At 41.5% G+C, this 19,417-nt stretch overlaps 1 protein-coding gene across 4 annotated transcripts in view; it reads left to right on the top strand.

The window, feature by feature from the left end:
• The window catches only part of FERMT2 (fermitin family member 2), an 86,856-nt gene that overhangs the window by 10,082 nt on the left and 57,357 nt on the right, over positions 1–19,417 (top strand). For all 4 annotated transcript variants that reach the window (XM_019556618.1, XM_019556620.1, XM_019556619.1 and 1 more), the window contains exon 2: positions 15,269–15,502. In XM_019556618.1, coding sequence (XP_019412163.1) covers positions 15,269–15,502 — 234 coding nt within the window. The remainder of the gene's footprint in view (positions 1–15,268; positions 15,503–19,417) is intronic.

Genomic DNA, 19,417 nt, shown 5'->3' with positions numbered 1-19,417 from the left:
CCTCCGTGCTGACAAGAGGGGAGTTCCCTAACCTGTAGGTATGGTGCCGGTTGTTCCTCCCGAGGTTTGGCTTGTGGCGGGGGCCAAAGTTATCCTTCCTTCAAAACCTGCCAAACGCTCCCTATTTTGAGAAGTGCTCTGTATTCTTAAATTCTTTAAACTATGTTTACTCTCCCAGGCAAAAAAAAATATAATCCCTTCTTTAAGACAGTAGTGGCCCCTAGCATTAAATGACTTAATAATTTGTTGGCAATATTATCTTTTGCTTTTGATGTATGCGAAACTCTCCCTTGACCTAGAACAATTCAATATCTGGAATACAAATGGAAGATTTTTCTGAGCGCTAGAAGACTGTCTCCATTTTCTCACTTAGTTATTAATTTAAACAGTTAATCTTATGCATTCAGATTGAACCCTCAGATGGATCTGGGTGATCAATAAACCCCTTGCCCCAACACTGAGCTGTCTGGACTCCAAAGAGGTACAGTAAATTGCAGAATGAGAACTTAAGTGCTGTAGCCTTTATTTACATAAGTGAAATATTCACCTCTGCCTCCAAATGTCTGAAAACTGGGTACATTTTCATCAACTTTAGTGAAAAATATTAATTGATTTAGCCAGTATTTGCAGATGGCTGTATAATCTTATATTTAACAGTCTGTCCCCTTTGTGTGCAGTCTGTATTGACGGTCAAGTCAAATAGAAAGCCGTAGCTCAAAGCTTGGATGACACTGGCAGCCAGTACCTGCAGATGAGGGAGAATTCCCACAGATCTCCGTCGTCTTTGGTTATCAGTTTACTTGAGTGGGGTTCAGTTTACTTTTAAGCAGATGACATGGATAGCTTTCTAAGTTCCAATTAACTCTTTGCTTGAAACAATTCTCTCCTGTTTCTCCGTAATTTAAAAGCTTGTGCAGTATTGGAAAGAAAAATCTGGGAGCTGGTTTCCTTTAGTAGACTGCGACAGTCTTCTCATGAACATCAAAGCAAAGCTTGTGTTATACCACAGACAGGAAATTGTTGGGTTGCAGTTTAGACCCAGCCCAAATCAGTAGCTTCCTCTTAAGACTTTCAGGTTTCTGTCTTACGTAATGTGTTAAAATAATCTCACTTCTGGAATGATACTTGCTTCTCTTTCTATATTTGAAATTGTTTGAGTTTGTGCAAATAGGTCTTCTAATGTGTTCATATACTTCCCTTTCTGTTTCTTCCCTTTCCTCCCTCCCACACCACCTATTTATTTTATAGCTTACCATTTTACTAAAATGCTTGATATTCTCTTTCTGCTCTGTTAAAATCTTTAAAAGTATTCTGTGGTGACTAGCACTTTCAAAAGGTGAATTCAACATTTATGTATTACAGATGAATCTGAAAATGTCCTATACGCTTTCTATTGGGTAATACGTCATGCTTGGCAGTGTTTTTCCAACTGCATAGTGGAAAATGTTGGGTTTTTGGTTGTAACTATGTTGGTCTAAGGACAAAGGCAGGCATGCTTCTTTGGGTAGATGTGATCTTTTTAGACCGACTGAGTAGTTGGGAAAAGTTCTTAGCAAGCTTTTGGGCAAAAATGCTTCATTATTGTTGCCAAGGTATGAATCTGTGTTAAGTACGTATGGGGTGTCTTCCCTCTTCTGAGATGAACAAGGAAAAGGTAGTATATAGGGTTTGAAGAGAAAAAGGATTAATGATATAGAGATACCTTCTTAGATGCATGATGTTTAATCCTAAAACCTTACTAATCAGTTTGGGAGCCGTGTTTATAAATGCCTGTTGCTACGACTTCAGCTGGGTAGCTGTTTAGATGATGCCTCATGATAGTTGGTCTCATGTGGGAAAGTAGATTGAAATGCATGCCTCTTGCCATAGAGAAAAAATGGCTTGAGTACCTTGCTTTTCTGTGCTTGCGTAACAGTCGTTTCTCTTTCAGACACAGGTACACACTAGGATGACAGCCCAGCATCTAGACTTTTTATGTCACTTCCTGATAGTCTTTGACACATGTTTTTTATGACCCGAGGTAAAAACCAGGGTAATTATGTGAGCATAATTATTTTCCTAGGAGCTGGGTGGATTGGGTATTTGCAGAAGTTGAGGCAGAGACTATGGAGAAATATTTGCACTTAAAGTCATTATGACCTCCTAGGCAGCAGTAGTTTGAGCATTGTTGTAAAGCAGTAACTGTGGGGCAGGAGGCATGTGCAGGAGAGGGGTGGCTGTTGTTTTTTAAGAGCTGGCTGGGGTCTGACTAAATATCTTTGTCAAAAAAGCCGATTCATTGAAACAGCCTGTTCATAGGAATGGGTGAATTTCCCGTGTCAAAAATACATTGGCAAAAATCCCTTATGCTTGGATGTTATCCTGATTGTTCTGGACTACTCTATACAGCTAAACTAATAATTCTATCTTCAGATGGGGGTTTGAATAGTACATAGCAAATAAGTCATGGAGTGAGATGCTGAACGGCAGCATGGATTTCTCTGCTGCTGTGACCAGTACCTGCACTAACTCGTTTAAATCTAGCTGGGATTTGTCTAGTGACACTCCATTCACAGGAATGACTGCACAAAAGATGTATTCAAAGGCTATTCAGTAGCACAGACATTTGTAGAGATTGTGTTTGAAGAGTCTAGTGACAGCTGGATATTGTAATGTGATTGATTTTCAAAAGGAGCAGCTGACTGTATGAATTGCTGCAGCTATGTATTCTTTGGTATAGCATCAAATGGTACACATGTAAATAGCGTATAACAATTTAAATGGGTTTCTGCAAACCATTGTATCCATCTTTCTGGAGTCTTCATCCAGAAAAGTGGGTAGTTGTTTCCAATTTTGACAAAACATACTTGTCAGGATGGCCAACACAGGCTAATCATCTTTGGTCCTTCTTATGGCATGTGGCAGTATTGTTTCTCTCTTTGCAATACATTCTTTGTCTACAATGAAAATAGCTTCTAACATAACGTTTCAGTCATTTAACTTCCTAAAGTTGAGAAGTTGGTAATTCTTTAACAAGCCAGGTTCCCTTCTGTAGATTACAAAATGTCAGGCTGAATCTTTCTTTTGAACTCTTCTGCCTTGCAAGTATGCAGATGAATTAATTGACAGTCCAAACCCAAAAACTGTTGTATGGCATTTTGCACCCAAACTAAAACAGTATCAAACCAACTAAGCAACCTGGTTTTTCAGACATCAAGCACTCTTTCTCAAGTCTGGAGGCCTTGATGCCCAATAGCTTGTCCAGCAGCTCTCTCAACTATACAGAGTTAGTCCTTTTAAGATACCACAAAATACTTGAACAGTCCCTGGACCATTATGATGACTACAATACTTCAACTCTACTGTGGCCTGCAAGATATTGAGATTTGCTGTTTAAAGCAGAAAATCCACAACCTGAAGAAGAAAGACGACTGACTACACAGTGACATCTACTTAGCCAGTGTGAGAAACATAACATCATCCCCTGGGGTCTTACCACCTGTAACTCTCTGGCTAATGCACACAACTCCAAATATGCAACCCAGCTATGTCGGAGGATGTCAGATAAACTGAGAAACCATCTTCTTCAACTAACCCCCACTAAAAGAGACCAACTAAAAAAACCCACATCTTGCTTGAGACCTTAGGAGGGGCCCTGGATGCCCAAAAACTTATCCAACAACTGTCACAACAATAAAAGATATCACAAAAATCCTTGCCTCTCAGAAAAATACTTTCCCCAAAACAATGTGTTTTTTATTTATAATACAAATATAACTATTCTATTTAATATATTGAGAGGCCTGGCAACCTGCCTGAAACACTAGACGGGTAGAAGCGGGCTCGTGCTATATAGTACCATACTTTTCAGGTAGTTCCATTGAAATCAATAGAGGGGTAGTTAGCCATGTTCGTCTGAAGTCAGGTAGAAGGCAAGGCATCTTTGGCCTCTGCTACATGTATTAGTCAATTAACTGGTTAATTGCACAATAAATTTAGACTAGCCACAAGTGCAAAGGAATTAGTACACCATAAAATGACTATCCAGCTATAAAAAGAGCTAACCAACTGCAAAGTTAGTGCTTAAAAATGTGTAACAACTCTATAGCTGGTTTCTATCCAATTTTATTTGAATGTGTGGCATGGCCCTTAGAAACTAACTGATTCAGAGAGGCATAAGCTTTTGTAGGCAACAGCCTATTTAGTCAGATGTATGTGTCACCTTGTGCTGCTTCTTACTGAAGTCAGTGAGACTGCTTAAGGAGTAACATGAATGTATGGACTTATTTCACAGACCAAGTAAGTGTATCATCTTGAACAGCCCCAGTGATACTAGCTAGTGTGAGTCTGCCTCCTCCCCCCCCAGCTTCATGCACCCCCACTTGCTGCATAAGCCACTCTGGCCCTGTCAGAGCTGCAACAGCTGCTTGCCTGGGTTGTACTTGAATTCAAGACGAGGGTTTTTTTTCCCCTCATGCTAAATTGGGGGGGGCTTATCTTAGATTTGAGTATTGGTATGAACTCAATTACCATATTTACAAGTCATTGCCTGGTTCTGCTTTTTTCCAGAATAGTGCTTTTCAGTGGGCTTAGGGGTTGGTTTTTTGTCGTTGTTAATTTATCTAGAACTAGCTAACTGGCTGTCAAGAATGACAGATTTTGGGGAGTATTTACATGGCCCCCTCTTGGCCCCCTGCTCACCCTTTGGAGCCAGCCATGTAAAGACTCTCTCTGCCACCACCACTGCTGCCTCCTCCAGCCTTTGGTGCGGGGGCTCCCTCCCCTTGCCCACCTCCACCTCTCAGCGGGGCTTCTCCCCGATGGCTGTTGTTACAGTTGGGCGGCAGGGGGGCGCCACCGCTGTGACCCCTCCATCCCCTCCCCTCCCCTTTCTGCTTGCTTCCCTTCCTTCCTTCTCTGCTGCCTGTCCCCAACAACAGCCTCTCCCCTTCCTCCCTGCTTGCTGCCTCCCCCTTCCTGCCGGCTGTTCTTGGGGCAGCAGGAGGGCCCCGCCACCGCAACCCACCCCCTTCGCTCTCAGGCAGGGAGGTGTGGGGAAGCCCCACTGCTCGGGTGGCCTATGCATGTTTACCGCCACCACAAACCCCCCCGGCAGCAACTCAAACTTAAGCCTGTGCAGCCAATCGCTGCCTGTCCTGTCGGGGCGCATGTGCAGCTAGTCAAAAGTATGACAGGCAAACTAAGCCCTATTTTTTATTTTTTTTTATATATATGTGTGTGAATTATATGATATGATATTAATAATTATTTTATGTGTGTGTGTGTATGTGTATGTGTGTATATATATAGAGAGAGAGAGAGAATTACTGAATGGGAGTAAAAGTCAAGACAGATTTCAGTAAGCTTCTTCATTTGCCCGCCTGTTTTTGTTCACAACTGCTTCGCTATATCCAGTTGATGTCTCAAATTGAGCTAATGTCCAGAATCCAAAATGTTCTTTTTGAATCTGGCAAATACACTGCAGGAAAAAGGTGGTTTCTTTCTGTAAATGGCAGTAGCATGTCTTGGAACTGATTCTCCCATCACTTCCGGGATTTTTTTGATTACTTAAGCAAAAGCACGTTTGTTGGCAAGTGGCTTTTTAATGTGCACTTTCTTTTGACTAGTTAGGAAGATTTCGATCATTTAATAACATTTACTGACTTTACCTTGTTAGCTGGGGTGGGGACTCTGAAGTTGTGCATTGCTTGCTCCACCTGTCTTCTGCACCCCTTGTGATAGAGGCTTGTCCCAGAGTATCTGTTCCTTCAGTGTTTCCTGGCACTTCTTCATCAGCACTGTAACAGCTGTCTGTCAGGCAAAAAGCTGGCCAAGAATTTTTTTTTTAAATAGATGACAGGTTTTGGCTCCTTTTTCTTTTTTTTCTGGTGATATGGTGTTTGTTGTTGTCAAGTATTTCATGCTCAGCCCCTTGGAAGGTCACATTCTGCTGCTACTGGAAAGCAATAGATTGTTCTGGGAAAGCTGTAGCCATGGCAGAGTGCCTACCTTTTTATATGCAGTTCTAAAATAAAAGGGAAAAATAGCCCAAAATCCTTAATCAAAACACTATAAAGAGTAAAGTGGACAAACTTTCATTTCAAACTCCTAGTATCATTCCAAGGTTGTATATAGAACAATATTTTTTGTGCCTGATCTTGGCTTAAAGCTTGTTTTGTTTTTTAAATAAATTTTAAAAATATGAAATCAATACTATCAAGTGACGCAACAATTCAAAAATAATGTTTTCAGATAGGATCTTTATGACCTGAAAATATATATTAAGATTCTCACTTCTGCCAGGAAAAAGTCCGTTACATCAAAAATTGGGTAGAATTGTTTAAAATGTATTTAAAGCAACTGTGTGTTAGACTTTTTATGAGTACCCTCAAACTATTTGGTTATAGGAAGTAATTTGTACGTGGGAAGGAATTATCAAGGCTGTGTAACATGGCAAATTAATAGCACAACTTGAATTCTTCCTTGCTGGGACTTGTCGTTTTTTCCGCCTCCTTGACTGCCTTTCCTCCTTTGTGCTCCTCAGGAACAGTGTTGGAAGTAGAATATTCTTCCCTTTATCCTGCTGATACAGGAAGTTTTTTAGGTCATCATAACAGAAGAAGATGCATTCTCCTATTTCCATCCCATCCCTATTTGACACCTACAGAAACATCACAGACCTACCTGCATGTTTGCATACTGGCTTCTGTCCCATCCAGGAGAGCACAAAACAACCGCAGACTCTCCCTCTGCCTGAAGAAGGGTGTTTGTACCCGAAAGCTTGCAGAGAACAATTTTTCCAACTATTTAGTTGTTCTAATAAGAGATACCGCAGTTACCCAGAGAAGCTCATCTGCCTCTTCCCTTCCAGACTTTTCAGTAAGGGGGGGTGGCATAGGCAAGCCATTTGCTTTTTAAAGAACTTGTGTCTATTTTATATGATACAAATGTAGGATTAGTAGTTCAGTCAAAAGATATATGGGACTTCAGATCACAAGCATGGCTGACTGGTCTGATCTCAAGGCACACCTTAAATGTGTGTTTTGGTCTTTGGCCCTAACATTGCCCACAAACCTTGGAATATGTTAGCAGTGCAATACTAACACTTATTTCTACCTCTTTTAGAATTACAGAAAAAATAAAAATTACCTAGCTAGGAGAAATGTTATGTCTGGGACAAGGCTTTTAGTTTAAAACCATTTTCTTCATTTGCGTAAATTAAGTCCTGACCTTAAGCCTCCCAAATGTCTTTCAGCAGAACCAAGAAAGAACTGACTTGACTGTTCTGATGCTTACAGGTAAAAAGATGCGGGATGGCTTAATGGGCGAATGTAGGATTTTTGGAAAGGGGAGCGGCACATGCAAATGGCATGGCACATCATCCCAGCCACATGGGGCTAGCACTGTATTATTCAGTTTAAGATCAAAGCAAAAACAAATGTCAGTATTGGAATGTGCACTAATTTGCTAGATTATATATAAAGTTTAACAACACCACACACTAGGCAAAAATAGTCAAATGATATGGTGTCATTACTCCTGTAGCTATTATGGTTAAATTCACATCACATTCAGATTTATAAAACAAAACATAGCCTGTCTTGAGTGTCTTGACAGTGCCTCCCGTATTTTTCTGTCAGTCATTTCCACATCTGAATTAATATCACCACGTCTGAGTTAAGGTTTTTAACTAGAGCTAAAAACATTTTGCAGGGCTGTGAAATAGAAGACAGACATTACCAGGAATGGCTAACAGACAGAAAGCAGAATTGCAAAGAGAGGATTCTTTGAATAGTGGAACGTCAAGACCATTAAAAAGGAGAGAGGGTTGTTAACGCCTGTGGAGTGGAGGAATCGGGGAGAAGATTATGAGCCATGGAGTGAATTGACTGTCCCAGCACTGTCTAGGAATGCTGCTGCCACTGCCAGGTAGTTGGTATTAAGGTCTGGGTGGAGCAGGAATCGGAGGGGCGTGCAATGGCACCATTGAACCCCCTGGATCCCCTGTGGCTGGTTTGATACTAAGTTGCACAAAGGCAGAAGCCCTATTTCAAGTAAACTTTAAATCGTGGGTTACCTCTTGAAGATGGCAGCCTTTTTAAATGTGTCCTCTATCAAACTTTTTGTTGCAAATGTTGTAAGAGGAATGCCACCACTGTATACAAAACAGTCCTTGGCAGAGATCCAAATGTGGTTTCTGACAAACATAAGGTGGCAATGTGGTTTTTGAAATTCTTTTATCTCTATATTTAGTAAGTGTACCTATATCTTGTAGTTTACAGATACAGTTACATAGATCAGGGGTGTCGAACTGTGGCTGTGGCCTGTGGAGCAGTGTCATGTGGCCTGTGGCGGTGGAGCAGCCAGAAATTTGGGGGCTGACCCGCCATCAAAATCCAGGGTAGGGAGCCCCCTGGGAATGTGTGTGGGTTGGGTTGGGGTGGAGAACGGTGAGAATTGTCTGCGTTAACCTCATCATGGCTTGCCCCACCGCTGCATTCTGATCCAGCCCGCGAGGAGCCCCATGGTTTGTATCTGGCCCTGGGGACAGGGTGAGTGCTTGTACAGCCAAGCTGTAGACTGATTTCAGACTTTGTTAAATGCCAGTATCAATTAACTTTGTCCCTGGGCTTCTAAGGATAACTAGACTGAGAGAGATTGCATATGGCATTCAGCGTTTGTGAAAGTTGGAATCGGGGAAAGGTTATGGGCTTCTCAATTCTTTCCCACCCTCCCCCCTTGCCGTGGAAAAATAAACAACTGGGCCGAGACCGCAACTGCCATGGTCTTGTTTTGGTTAGGCTGAGGTTTTGGGGGACCATGACTCTTTATGTTTGCTCTTCACTGATCTTCCCAGAAGCACAGTGAGACTACATGCTGGCTTGGATAATAATTTAAGAACTAAATGGGAGCCTTTGTCTCACAAGATCTCCAGTCCTTCAAATTAGTTTCTTGCCTAAGAGCCTAGGGGCATGGGAGGGAAAAGCATATTTAGCTAAAGGTCTTTGATTTCACTCTTCCTATACCTTTTAAAAAAATCCTAGGGTGCTCATACCAGGCACACTCATAGAAATGTTACACCTACTTACTCAAGTTCATGCAGAGAAAGGATTCTTTTTGATATATTTTCATTGCTAACTTTATGACATTGCGGGCATTAAACAGTTGAATTGAGGTTCCTTGTATAGCAATAGCTTCATTAGAGACCCATATGTAAAATGGAACCTACTCTGCAAAAACGGTTTCCTGAGGTGGGGACCACTGCTATTGCAGTTTCCTGTTATCCTAATATAAATATCAATATCACGGAGGTTAAGTGTGCACAGAAAAAAATGTGACTTTCAGCACCTGGTGGTTAGATCGCTAGCTCTCTGTTCTTAACAGTACATAGCAGAAAGATGACTTTGTCTTAAATGAGGGAAATCCCAAAATAACAAGGAAAATACACCGTTGTTTATATACTGCCAGAATCTTGTATACTGTTACTGGTAAGTCATAAGCCTGCAGAGAGTGTTTGCCAAGTAATATTAATACCTTCATTGAAGGGAGTAAAAATACCATCTGTTGAATTGGAGAAGAAAAGTATTGTTCTTAGTGGGTAGTAGTTTATACTCTACTTTTAACAAATGGAGTAATTGTCCAGCAAAAAAAAATGTTTTGATCAGTTGGACTTCCTGGTATAAAGAAAACAAGTCAAAAAGCTTTCCATAAGCAATGTATGCAGTGGCCTTCTTTGGTATCCTGTGCAAGAGAATAGAAGTAACCTTAAACTTTTTCTTCTAATCATGTAAGTGGACCACGCTGCATAATTTTCGAAATGTTTTCCCTTTAAAACTCCAAAGGTGCCACTAGTGCAATAGTAAAAAATGACTCCCATGATCAAAACATGTAATGGAGTTTCACTGTAAGACTTGGAAGCTGGGGGCTTCATTTCAAAACTTGCAGAACTTCATCTTAAATAATGATACTTCAGTAACTTGGACATATGCCACTTCCCAAAACTGCTTCACTTTGAAGTGCCTGTATACTATGCCTAGCAGCGCCAGGTTTTTAACCTTTTTTTTTTTTTTTATCTGCACATTGACAATCCAGAAGCTAAAAACATGCACAACATGCAGCTCAATTAAGGCATGTTTTCTGCTGCATAAACTCTAGATTTGAAGTCAGTGGTGGTTTCAAAATAAAATTATCATTTCTAATTGCAATGATTGATGGACTGGCATGCTTATAACTGCGGTGCATCTGCATGAGTTAATAACAAAGGCAATTTTATTGTTAAAATATTCACACAGCAGACCTTCGCCTCTGTCTCTTCTCTCATCATAAGGTTCTGCCCTTGGAGAGTTCTTTCCATGGGAATTTAAAATGCTTCTTAGGCTTGAAAGGCTGTTTGAACAGATCCAGGCTTCAAGGTGAACTATAGAAAGTTGACCCTGTCTTTGTTTTCTTTTGTTTTTTTTCTATCTATAAAGTGGTTTCAAAGTCCTTTTTAGTAAGGACTCCTCCTCTGCTCTTGCACCTGGTCTTGGTAGGCTGGGCAAAATATGCATATTCTTTCTGTCTGGGTGTGGGATTGTTTTTTTCCCCAGTTCTGTTAATTTAATATGATTAAAAAAGCCATATTAAAAGGACTACAACAGTGATCCTCAATGAGGGTGTCGAGAGACTCTTTGAGGGGTGCTGCAGGGCTTGGTATGCAAATGCCTATTTATAATTCACAAAATAAACCCAAAGATTTCAAATAGGAATCCATGGAGTCAAAAACATTCTGATCTGTTGTGGTCTTACAGCAGTTCTCCTGTTGCAAAGAATTCAGACTGATTTTTCTGTAGTCAAGCAATAAGTAAAAGCTACGGGTTGGCATTTTTTGGGGAGGTGCCTTGAGTTTAACAAGGGGTGCCTTGAGTTTGGAAAGGTCAAGAACCACTAGGCTATAGAGTCTAAAGCTGTGTTAGCCGGCTGGATTGTATGTAGCTTTTGCTGCAGAACAGCTTCTGATGTGTTAGTCTTCGAAAAATCTCATTGAGTGCTGTCTGAAGCAGGTGACAGCATTTTGTAGCCCAGTCTGTATTACAGCCAGCTGATGCAGCTGCTGACTTCAGTAGCCTGCTCTTTTATATTTTTAATGTTGTTTTTGCAGTTGTGTTAAGATGACCTGATGGGAGAAAAGGGAATACTTCCTCACACCCAATCTGGGGGTCCTTACTTCTTTCTGGTTGCCAGAGGGGTGTGAAGCACTGGACCGACTTGGTCATATGGCTGGAATATACATTTCAACTTTGTGATGCATTATTTGAGGTGAAATGTCTGAGGTTTTAGACTGTTCAAATTTCGGTAAACCAGTGTCCCCTTTTTCAAATTACGTAGCGCTGGATGCAAGTTAGGACCTGAGATTATTTTTAACGCAGGAAAGGAAGTATTGTTCTTCCTTTTCCCACCAACTTTGAGCCAGTTTCTTTGTATTGCGATGGAACGCGAGTTGCCCAAGCTGCAGGCCCACTTCAGCTGACAGCAATAGGCTTTGTGTAACTAAAAGTCACCCAGGAGCCTGTGAACAGTTGGGCCTGTCTCCTGAACCTTTTGAAATCCCTTGGCCACAAGAGTGTTTATTTTTATCAGAGCTAACTGCCACTGACAGTCTCACGTTACTCTCTTAATAAAGCAAACAAAAGAAACAGGTCTCCTATAGAAATGCCAGCCATTCTTCTCTTGAGATCCTTCTGTGGATACCCTCTTCCCAAGAAAAGCGTGGAAGGAAGGAAGCCTTTCTAAAATGGACTATCTCTGTCCTGAGAATTAGCAGACAGTTGTGGATTTCTGAAAAGGCCTGTGTGCACAGGCCCACTGTATCACGTCACTCAGATCTGCAAGTAAATTTTACAAATGGATGCAACGTGTACCTTTTCTCTATCTTGGACCAACGCTTGAGAGGTCTGTTTGTTTGGCAGGGCTTGTTTTCTTTGGCCTGCAAATAGTCTAATTGAATTAAATAATTTGTAGTTTTTCTTTCGCATAGTATGATTATAGGGCAGCGAAACAATAGCTAAAAATATCAGTGCGTGAGTATTATTTGGTAGTCAAAGTAAGGCTTCTGGTCCTATTACCATCCTTACTTTGATTCACTGTATAAGGTATATATGATGATTTTTAGCTTTGAGATCTGAACTCTCTGAAATAGGTATAAATGTACCGCAGATTGTAGGGCTGTTGGAAAATTTACTGCTTGAAGGGAGGGAAGCAGTGTAACACCCTTGTTAAATGCTCAAACTCTGTATTTGTAGTAGGGAATACATTTCCTAAATGAAGCATGGAGCTTCAAAACACTTTTCCTTTTGCCATTACACTGTAGTAAGGACAAATTGGCAAGTGACAAATTCAGAGAGCATAGCATGTGTTTAAGAACTGACAGTAAGGCTTAGTTTCAGATGTCTATTTGCTATTGACCCCTGTGTAAGAAAGTCACAAGACTCTGCAGAACTGTTTGATATACCTGTCTTAGCATAACCATTTGCTACACTCTTCTAAGTGTTAATTAGTCTCAGCTTAGGAATTTGCATGATATTGTCTTCTACTGTGGCTAAAAACTACTAATATACCATGTAAAGCCAAATCCATCCATTTTGCACAAAATTCCATGTTTGTGAGTTAAAGTGCCTCTTGCTTTCAGTGCCAACTTTAAACTTCAAGGGTAGCAGAAGCTGGACTTCATTACCAAAGTTCATTGTAATGATTTGTCAGATTTTTTTGAGAGTAGTCAACACTTGTGCAAGTTTACATGCTTTTCTATATTTGGTTTTGTTTAGTTTTAATTGAACAAAGCTCTTGAAAAGTCAGGCTGACATTCTTGCTTTATGTCTGTATTAGTATACTAGAGGAGGGGGAGTTTATATTTTTTTTAAGATTCTATACGTGCTATAACATTTGTTTATCTCAAGATCAAGTGCAGCATAGAGGTGAAAAGGAGACAGAAAGTTGATTGTAAATTAATTTCTTCCATCTTCTTTCCTTACTATAGAACCAGTTAGTTCCAGAAGTTCAAAGATAATACTTGTGAAAATGTTCCTTCTGATAAAAACTTCTAGAATATAGTACTTGGTACACTATTGGCCATCTGACTTGCAGTTTACTGCCTTAAATTATCTTGCTTTGCTTGTTTTTTAGCTGGCTGGTGTGATTATTTGTAGTCCAGATTTTAGGCATGAAACAAGAGACCTTTCAGTAAATGTTAGCAGCCATCCATAACATGGGGCAAACTAGTTCTCTGTGTTATCAGGATCCGATCACAAGAGAATCTGGAGATGGGGACCCAAGTGGTGTTCATATGACACCAGCAAGTTGACCAAAAGAGCCTTTCATTTGTTTTATGTGCTTTGGCAAGAGGCACTGGGTTAGAGTTTCCTTTTTATTATTAAAATCCTAACACAAGCCACCTGAGCTTGAAATACGCTGCTGATGTATGTTCTTCCTAATGATACTTAGTCTGTGAAAGACCCTACGCTTTCTTTCCTATAGGATAAGTAAATATATTGAGAATCTCATGTATGGACATGTGAGCATTTGCTTTTATTGCAATAAAAAAATATAGAGACTGCCATTTGTCACAGCTCTATGCTTGCACAGACCCTAGTATTTTTCAAAACTGAATTCTCAAGTGCAGTGGAGCATGTTTTGCAGTACCAGTTAGACATGAGAGAGCAAAAGTGCCTGCATATCCCCCTTTTGGTTCCTGTTTGAAACTGGTTTGACCCTCAATTTTAACTTGGAGCAGCCTCACTAATCCCTTTAAGAGCTATTGTGAATTTGGCAGGACTGTCTGCCCCACAACATCAGGACCTCCAAAAAATGTGATAATGACAATGAAGGATGAGTGAGGAAGGAGAAATCAATGTGATAGATGCACTGTAGACAAGCAAAGTCCTACCACTATACAGTACTGTGCTCTCCTTGTCTCATCATGTCCGGTAACATTTAGCTAGATAGTAGGATTCTTTAATAGGCACCCCATCATTATTCTGTATGTACGGTCTTCACCTAAACTGCTAAATACAGATGTTAAATACGTAGCTCAGGGGATCACTTGCTTGGTTGTTAGACTTAGGTTTTAAACTATGACTAAGAAGCAATGCTTGTAATGAAAGCACTGAAAGAGACTCCATGCCATGCAGCACGTGGGATCCTGGACCTCTGAGCTGAAGTGAAAAAATTCTGCATGTGCACAGCAGGTCAATTTACGCAGTTGCTAGCCAGAATTTTCAAGGTTACTGTTGATTATTATGTACCTCAGCTTTCAGCATTTGCAAAACCTTTTTCAAATAGGGCTGGTTTTATTTCAAAAGTCTTGGAAGAGCTTAATGTTAGTAGAAGTTATTTGTGACTGTTGACTTTGTCATTAGATAACTGTAGAAAGGAACTTTGCAACCTCTCTTCTAGTAAAAAATATTTTACCTTGTTAATTAACACCAGGAAAAAATGGGGGGGAGTCTTCATCTTGCAGTGCTGATTTGGTTTCACTGCTTTCCATGTGTCGTAGGAGTTCTGTTCCACCTTTTGGCAGTGAGGACCTTCTTTTGTCATAACCAGGAAGAAATTTATTTTTGTATGAAAATTCAAAATATGAAAAGGATTTGAGGGGATGAACAGTAGATACTTTTTCTAGCTTTAATATATTGGGCTAGGACTTGACACCCACCTGGTCTTCTCCCTACCTCTGCCTCCAGTTGGCTGCAAGATACTTGGGCAAGTCACTTTACTTCATTGCAGCCTGCCCCTGCCCATTGACTCTGTGTTGGCTAATCTAAGTCATGCAGTGCATGGGGAGCTCATACCTAGGTCAGGACCCCATAGTGCTAGGCACCAAACAAACACAGAACAAAAAAATGGGCTCTGCTCCAGCAAGCTTTAAGCCAAAGTAGAAGAGGTGAAAGGTGCATGAGAAAAAACACTGCTAAATGGGGAGAATACAAGGAAACAGACGGCAGAGGTCCCTGTGAAAAGTGCCCACAGCATACCAGCTTCTTAAACACCCAACCTGTAAACTCCTTCAGACAGGGCATGTCTCTGCTGTATTTCTACAGCACTCAGCGGGTGAGGGCACTGACAGTAGTTATTGCCTGTGGGCACAAGTGGAATACAAGCAATTATGTATCTGAAATTTTGTATTTCAAACTCTCTGGCTAGCTTTCAGATGGATTTTCACTTTTTAAATGAGACCTTCTTTAAATAGAAATAAAATCTTGTGCTTTAATATTTTCCTGTTGTAGCTTAATTTTTAAAATCTCTTTTCTCCTAGATGTCAAGAAAGACTGGTCAGATCACGCACTGTGGTGGGAAAAAAAGAAAACCTGGCTCCTCAAAACTCACTGGACCTTGGACAAATATGGTATACAAGCTGATGCTAAGCTCCAGTTCACTCCTCAACATAAATTACTTCGTCTTCAACTTCCGAACATGAAGTATGTGAAAGTGAAAGTGAATTTCTCTGATAGAGTCTTCAAAGCAGTATCTGATATCTGTAAGACTTTCAGTAAGTATCAGATTCTTAGCAAGCTCAAAGGTCTTCACTCCAAGATCTAAATGGCTTTACAGTAGTTCTTGCTGTATGTTAGTTTGAAGTGACATTTTTTCTACTGTCAATTATGTAGAAAATCAAACATGAAGCTTTAACCTTTCTTCTGTCTTGAGTTCTATACCTTTCTAACTAATTCTTGATGCTGCTCCATCTTCAGCACTTAAAATCCAGATAACTAAATTGTCTGTGTGTGTGTCTAGTTACTCTAGGATAGGGTTTGGCTATCTTAAACTTTGCTTAAGATAGCCAAACCCTACAAAAGTAATTGGTAAAATAATGTTGTTGTTGCAAAACAGCATTTAGTATGGAAACAGATATAAAAATAAGATGACTTACGAGACAAAGCTATACCAGTTTTGCTTTAAGTTAAAATTGTTGGTGTCGCCTCTTAATTTTCATGCAAAACAGTACACTACATATTTAAAAAACTGAAAAAGAATATGTGCCAGGCTCATAGGTCACCCTCCAGTGGCTGATCATGTTGGTGATCAAGCCATCATACTTCACTGTAAAATTCTGTGCATTGGAAGTGCTGGTTCATTCTCACTTCCCCTCCTTGATGAGAATGAAGGGGCAATGGAAGGAAGTGTTCTTCACTGAGTTCATTAGGCTCCCCACTAGGGTAGTACTCCTATGTAGAGGTGCACTGATGCATTGGTCCAATATTGGATTGGCGCCGATATAAAGAAAATTGACTATATTGGAAATCAACTTTTTTTGCCTGATGTAGCCAGTAGTGTGGACAATAAATGCCCCATGCACACCTTGGGTTTCTGAGGATATAAGGGCCAGATCCTGGAGACTAACAGTATCCAAACAGCTAAGCCAGGTAGAGATCCATACAGGAGACTTAAGATGCAACATAGGAGTAGGGGTGCACCGCTAGAGATTTTTTGGGCCAATACTGATAGCCGATTTTTAAGGAAGCATATCAGCCATACCAATCCTATTTCCAATACGCAGCCCGGCAGCTTAAAGAACAATGTCCAGCTGGTAAGTCTGTTGTGGTAGAAGGGAAGGGGCAGAGGGGAGAGACAGATCAAGGCCCCCGCGGTGAGGGAGGGAGTGGGGCTGGGGCTCAGTCTGCTGGAGTGAGGCAGGGCATGGGGCAGAGCTGCGGCTCATCTGCGGGGGATGGGGGTGGAGGGAGGCTCCCGCCACTGTGCACCCTGGGAGGGTATGGGGGGAGGGGCGTGGCCCCCGGATCTGCATGGAGCAGGGCAGGGCAGCTGCCGCTGCTGACTGAGGCTGGTGTTGGGCTCTTCCTGGCAGGGGCTGGGCCAGGCTGTGCTCAGGGTGGGTGGCGGCGGTGCTGGGAAGGGGGTTGGGGAGGCTATTGTGATTTGGGGGCGGGGAGGGCTGGCTGCTCCCATGCCCCTTCCTTTCCCGTTCCATCACAACAGACTTACCAGCTGGACACTGCTCTTCAAGATGCCAGGCTGCATATCGGATGGGTATTGGCCAATATGCCTCCTTAAAAATCAGCTATCAGTATCGGCCCAAAAAATCTCTGTTGTTGCACCCCTGCTCCTATGTTGTATCTTAAGTTTCCTGTAGGGACCTCTCTCCCTGCCTTAGCTGTTTGGATGCTGTTAGTCTCCAGGATCCAGCCCTTCTATCCTCAGAAACCCAAGTTGTGGCTTGTAATCTGAGTATTGAGCACAAAAGGTGGCTATTTGTAGATGTCTATCTTAAATTTTATGTTCCAGTTCTGTGGTCATCTCTTTCTATTTAGCACTGCCTAATAACAGTATTCAGCCTGGCTTATCACACTGTGTTCCTTCACTCAAGGGCAGTCTCTGTTCCAAAAGGAAATGAGCATCAGCGTGTCTTCCTAACTGGAGTCTGCAATTTGAGCTTTGTCATAGTAAATCTATTTCTGCTTTCAAAAAGAAGATATGGATTACTCTTGGCTGACCCATTTATGTCATTAGGCAGGAAGTGCTCAGCTATAAGTGAACTATTATGACATGGCCTTAATATGTATTTAGCTACAAATGCATGTGGTTGATTTAATTCTTTCACTAAAATAGCAGTAAAGAATCTTAAGTTTTCCCTCTTTCAATTAGGCTTTAAAAGCTTTATTTGAATCCCCTTCCATCCACCATTTTTTTTTAATACTTTACCTATCAAGTATTAAACCTTTTGCTGCCAAAGATGTCATGAGCTTCTGCTTTGTTGCTAGTGAATCTGCAGAAGTGAGTCACATCAGGAAATTCTGGTAAGGTTAATCACTTAAGATCTGTTACTGATGCCACAGAACATTCAGCGTCTTACATGGGTTTAAGCATAGTAGTTTATATTATGTCTGAGTTGTTTTTGATCAGTTTAAAGAGCAAATGCTCAAAGATGCTGGTAGGTAGGATAAGGTAAATGATTCCATGCAGCTAACCGAACCTCAGCTGTGACTTTGTATGGGTGACAGGTATTTTTGTTGCAGCTAGAACCTATGCAGTTCTTGGGAGCATGTTCCCATCCCTTCCACTCTTCCCCTAGAGCGCACGAAGAGTTTGAGTCAAGTATCAGATTAGCTCTGCTGGTGTAGAGGGGAGCGTTGTAATTAACCCTGTCCACCTATCTTTAGTTAATTTTATTTTCTTACTAGGCCAGATTTCTTAGATCAAAAACTATTTGATTTATTTATAATTGGATTCCCACTGTCTAGTCTTTGTCCCTCTGGGTTTACTGGGGGCCAGATATTATTGGCTCCACAGAGCATAGCTACCAAATCGAGTAGCAGCAAGATGGAAGGGGAATAGCAGTGCTCGCAGGATGAGATGTGGAAGGAGGGAAGTATCTGAACAGACCTCTCTGCCTTTTCTTGGGGCTGGACCAGAAGCTGTTCATGTGGAAGTAATGGTACCCAAACACTTCTACAGGAAAAAGGATATAAGAGCTGATTTAAGGCACATGAAGGACAGATGATATAAAGGGCAAGTTATCTTGTTTTTTCTGTAGTCCGTGAACTTCCTGAGTGGATCTTGGAATCCTTCCTGGCTGCTAAAACATACCAGCATTTTTTTTATCCTCTCTTCCCAGAGTTTGCCCAAAAAAGCTGCCACTTAGACTTCTTCTGTGTCTGAGACTTACTTGGGATATATGTGAAACCTTTTAGGAAAAGTCTTGAGCACTGGCTCTGCCCTTTTTCTTTCCTGTTTATGTGACCTCCATGGTGGGCCAGGATTCAGAGGAGGGAAGGGCATGTCCTTGGACACTAGATCAGTGTGCTGCATGCCTGAGGATTGGAGAATTGAAAATACTTATTTGAGGCTTGTTATCTTGCAAAATTCCTTTCCATGCCAAGAGACCACATGACTGTTGGGCAAAAGGAGTGGTGCCTTGCTGAATCTGCACAGGGACTGTTTGCTGCTGGAAGATTTTGGAGATATGTGGCTCTGTCCATTTGTCAGTGGATTTCACATTTGTGTCATTTCCCTCCTCCACCTTCCCTTTCCCTCTGTATTGTGGGCTCCCTCCCCCTCTCCCCAAGACCTCTTTTATGAGTGAGTCAGCATAAAGATCTGTGGGTGGGAAAACAGGAGCCCTGCTAGGCAACTGAGTGCTCTGTGGCTTTTGGACACAGGGTGGTCAGACAGATGACAGACTAGTTAGTTGTAGCCGCAAGGTTTTTGTTCTTTACTTCCCCAAAATGTGTGTGTAATCATGGGCTAACAAGGGTCTCTTGCAAACAGTAACTTGGACACTGTTGTCCATGGTGTTCCCGAGTTAGGGTTTGTTCCCCCTCTCCTCCTCCAGGGGAGATGACTCTTTTGGTGGCTAGGTCATCTCAGCTCTGCGGCCCCCCCATCGGGCACCTCAGAGACGGCCACCCAGACGGAGCCCATGGTTCCAGGCTCCGCGCAGACGGAG

The sequence above is a fragment of the Crocodylus porosus genome, unplaced genomic scaffold (genome assembly GCF_001723895.1).
Source record: "Crocodylus porosus isolate Cpor-Errol unplaced genomic scaffold, CroPor_comp1, whole genome shotgun sequence".
Lineage (NCBI taxonomy): Eukaryota > Metazoa > Chordata > Crocodylia > Crocodylidae > Crocodylus > Crocodylus porosus.
Note: the sequence above shows the minus strand (reverse complement) of the source record. Positions and strands in the feature narration are given on the sequence as shown.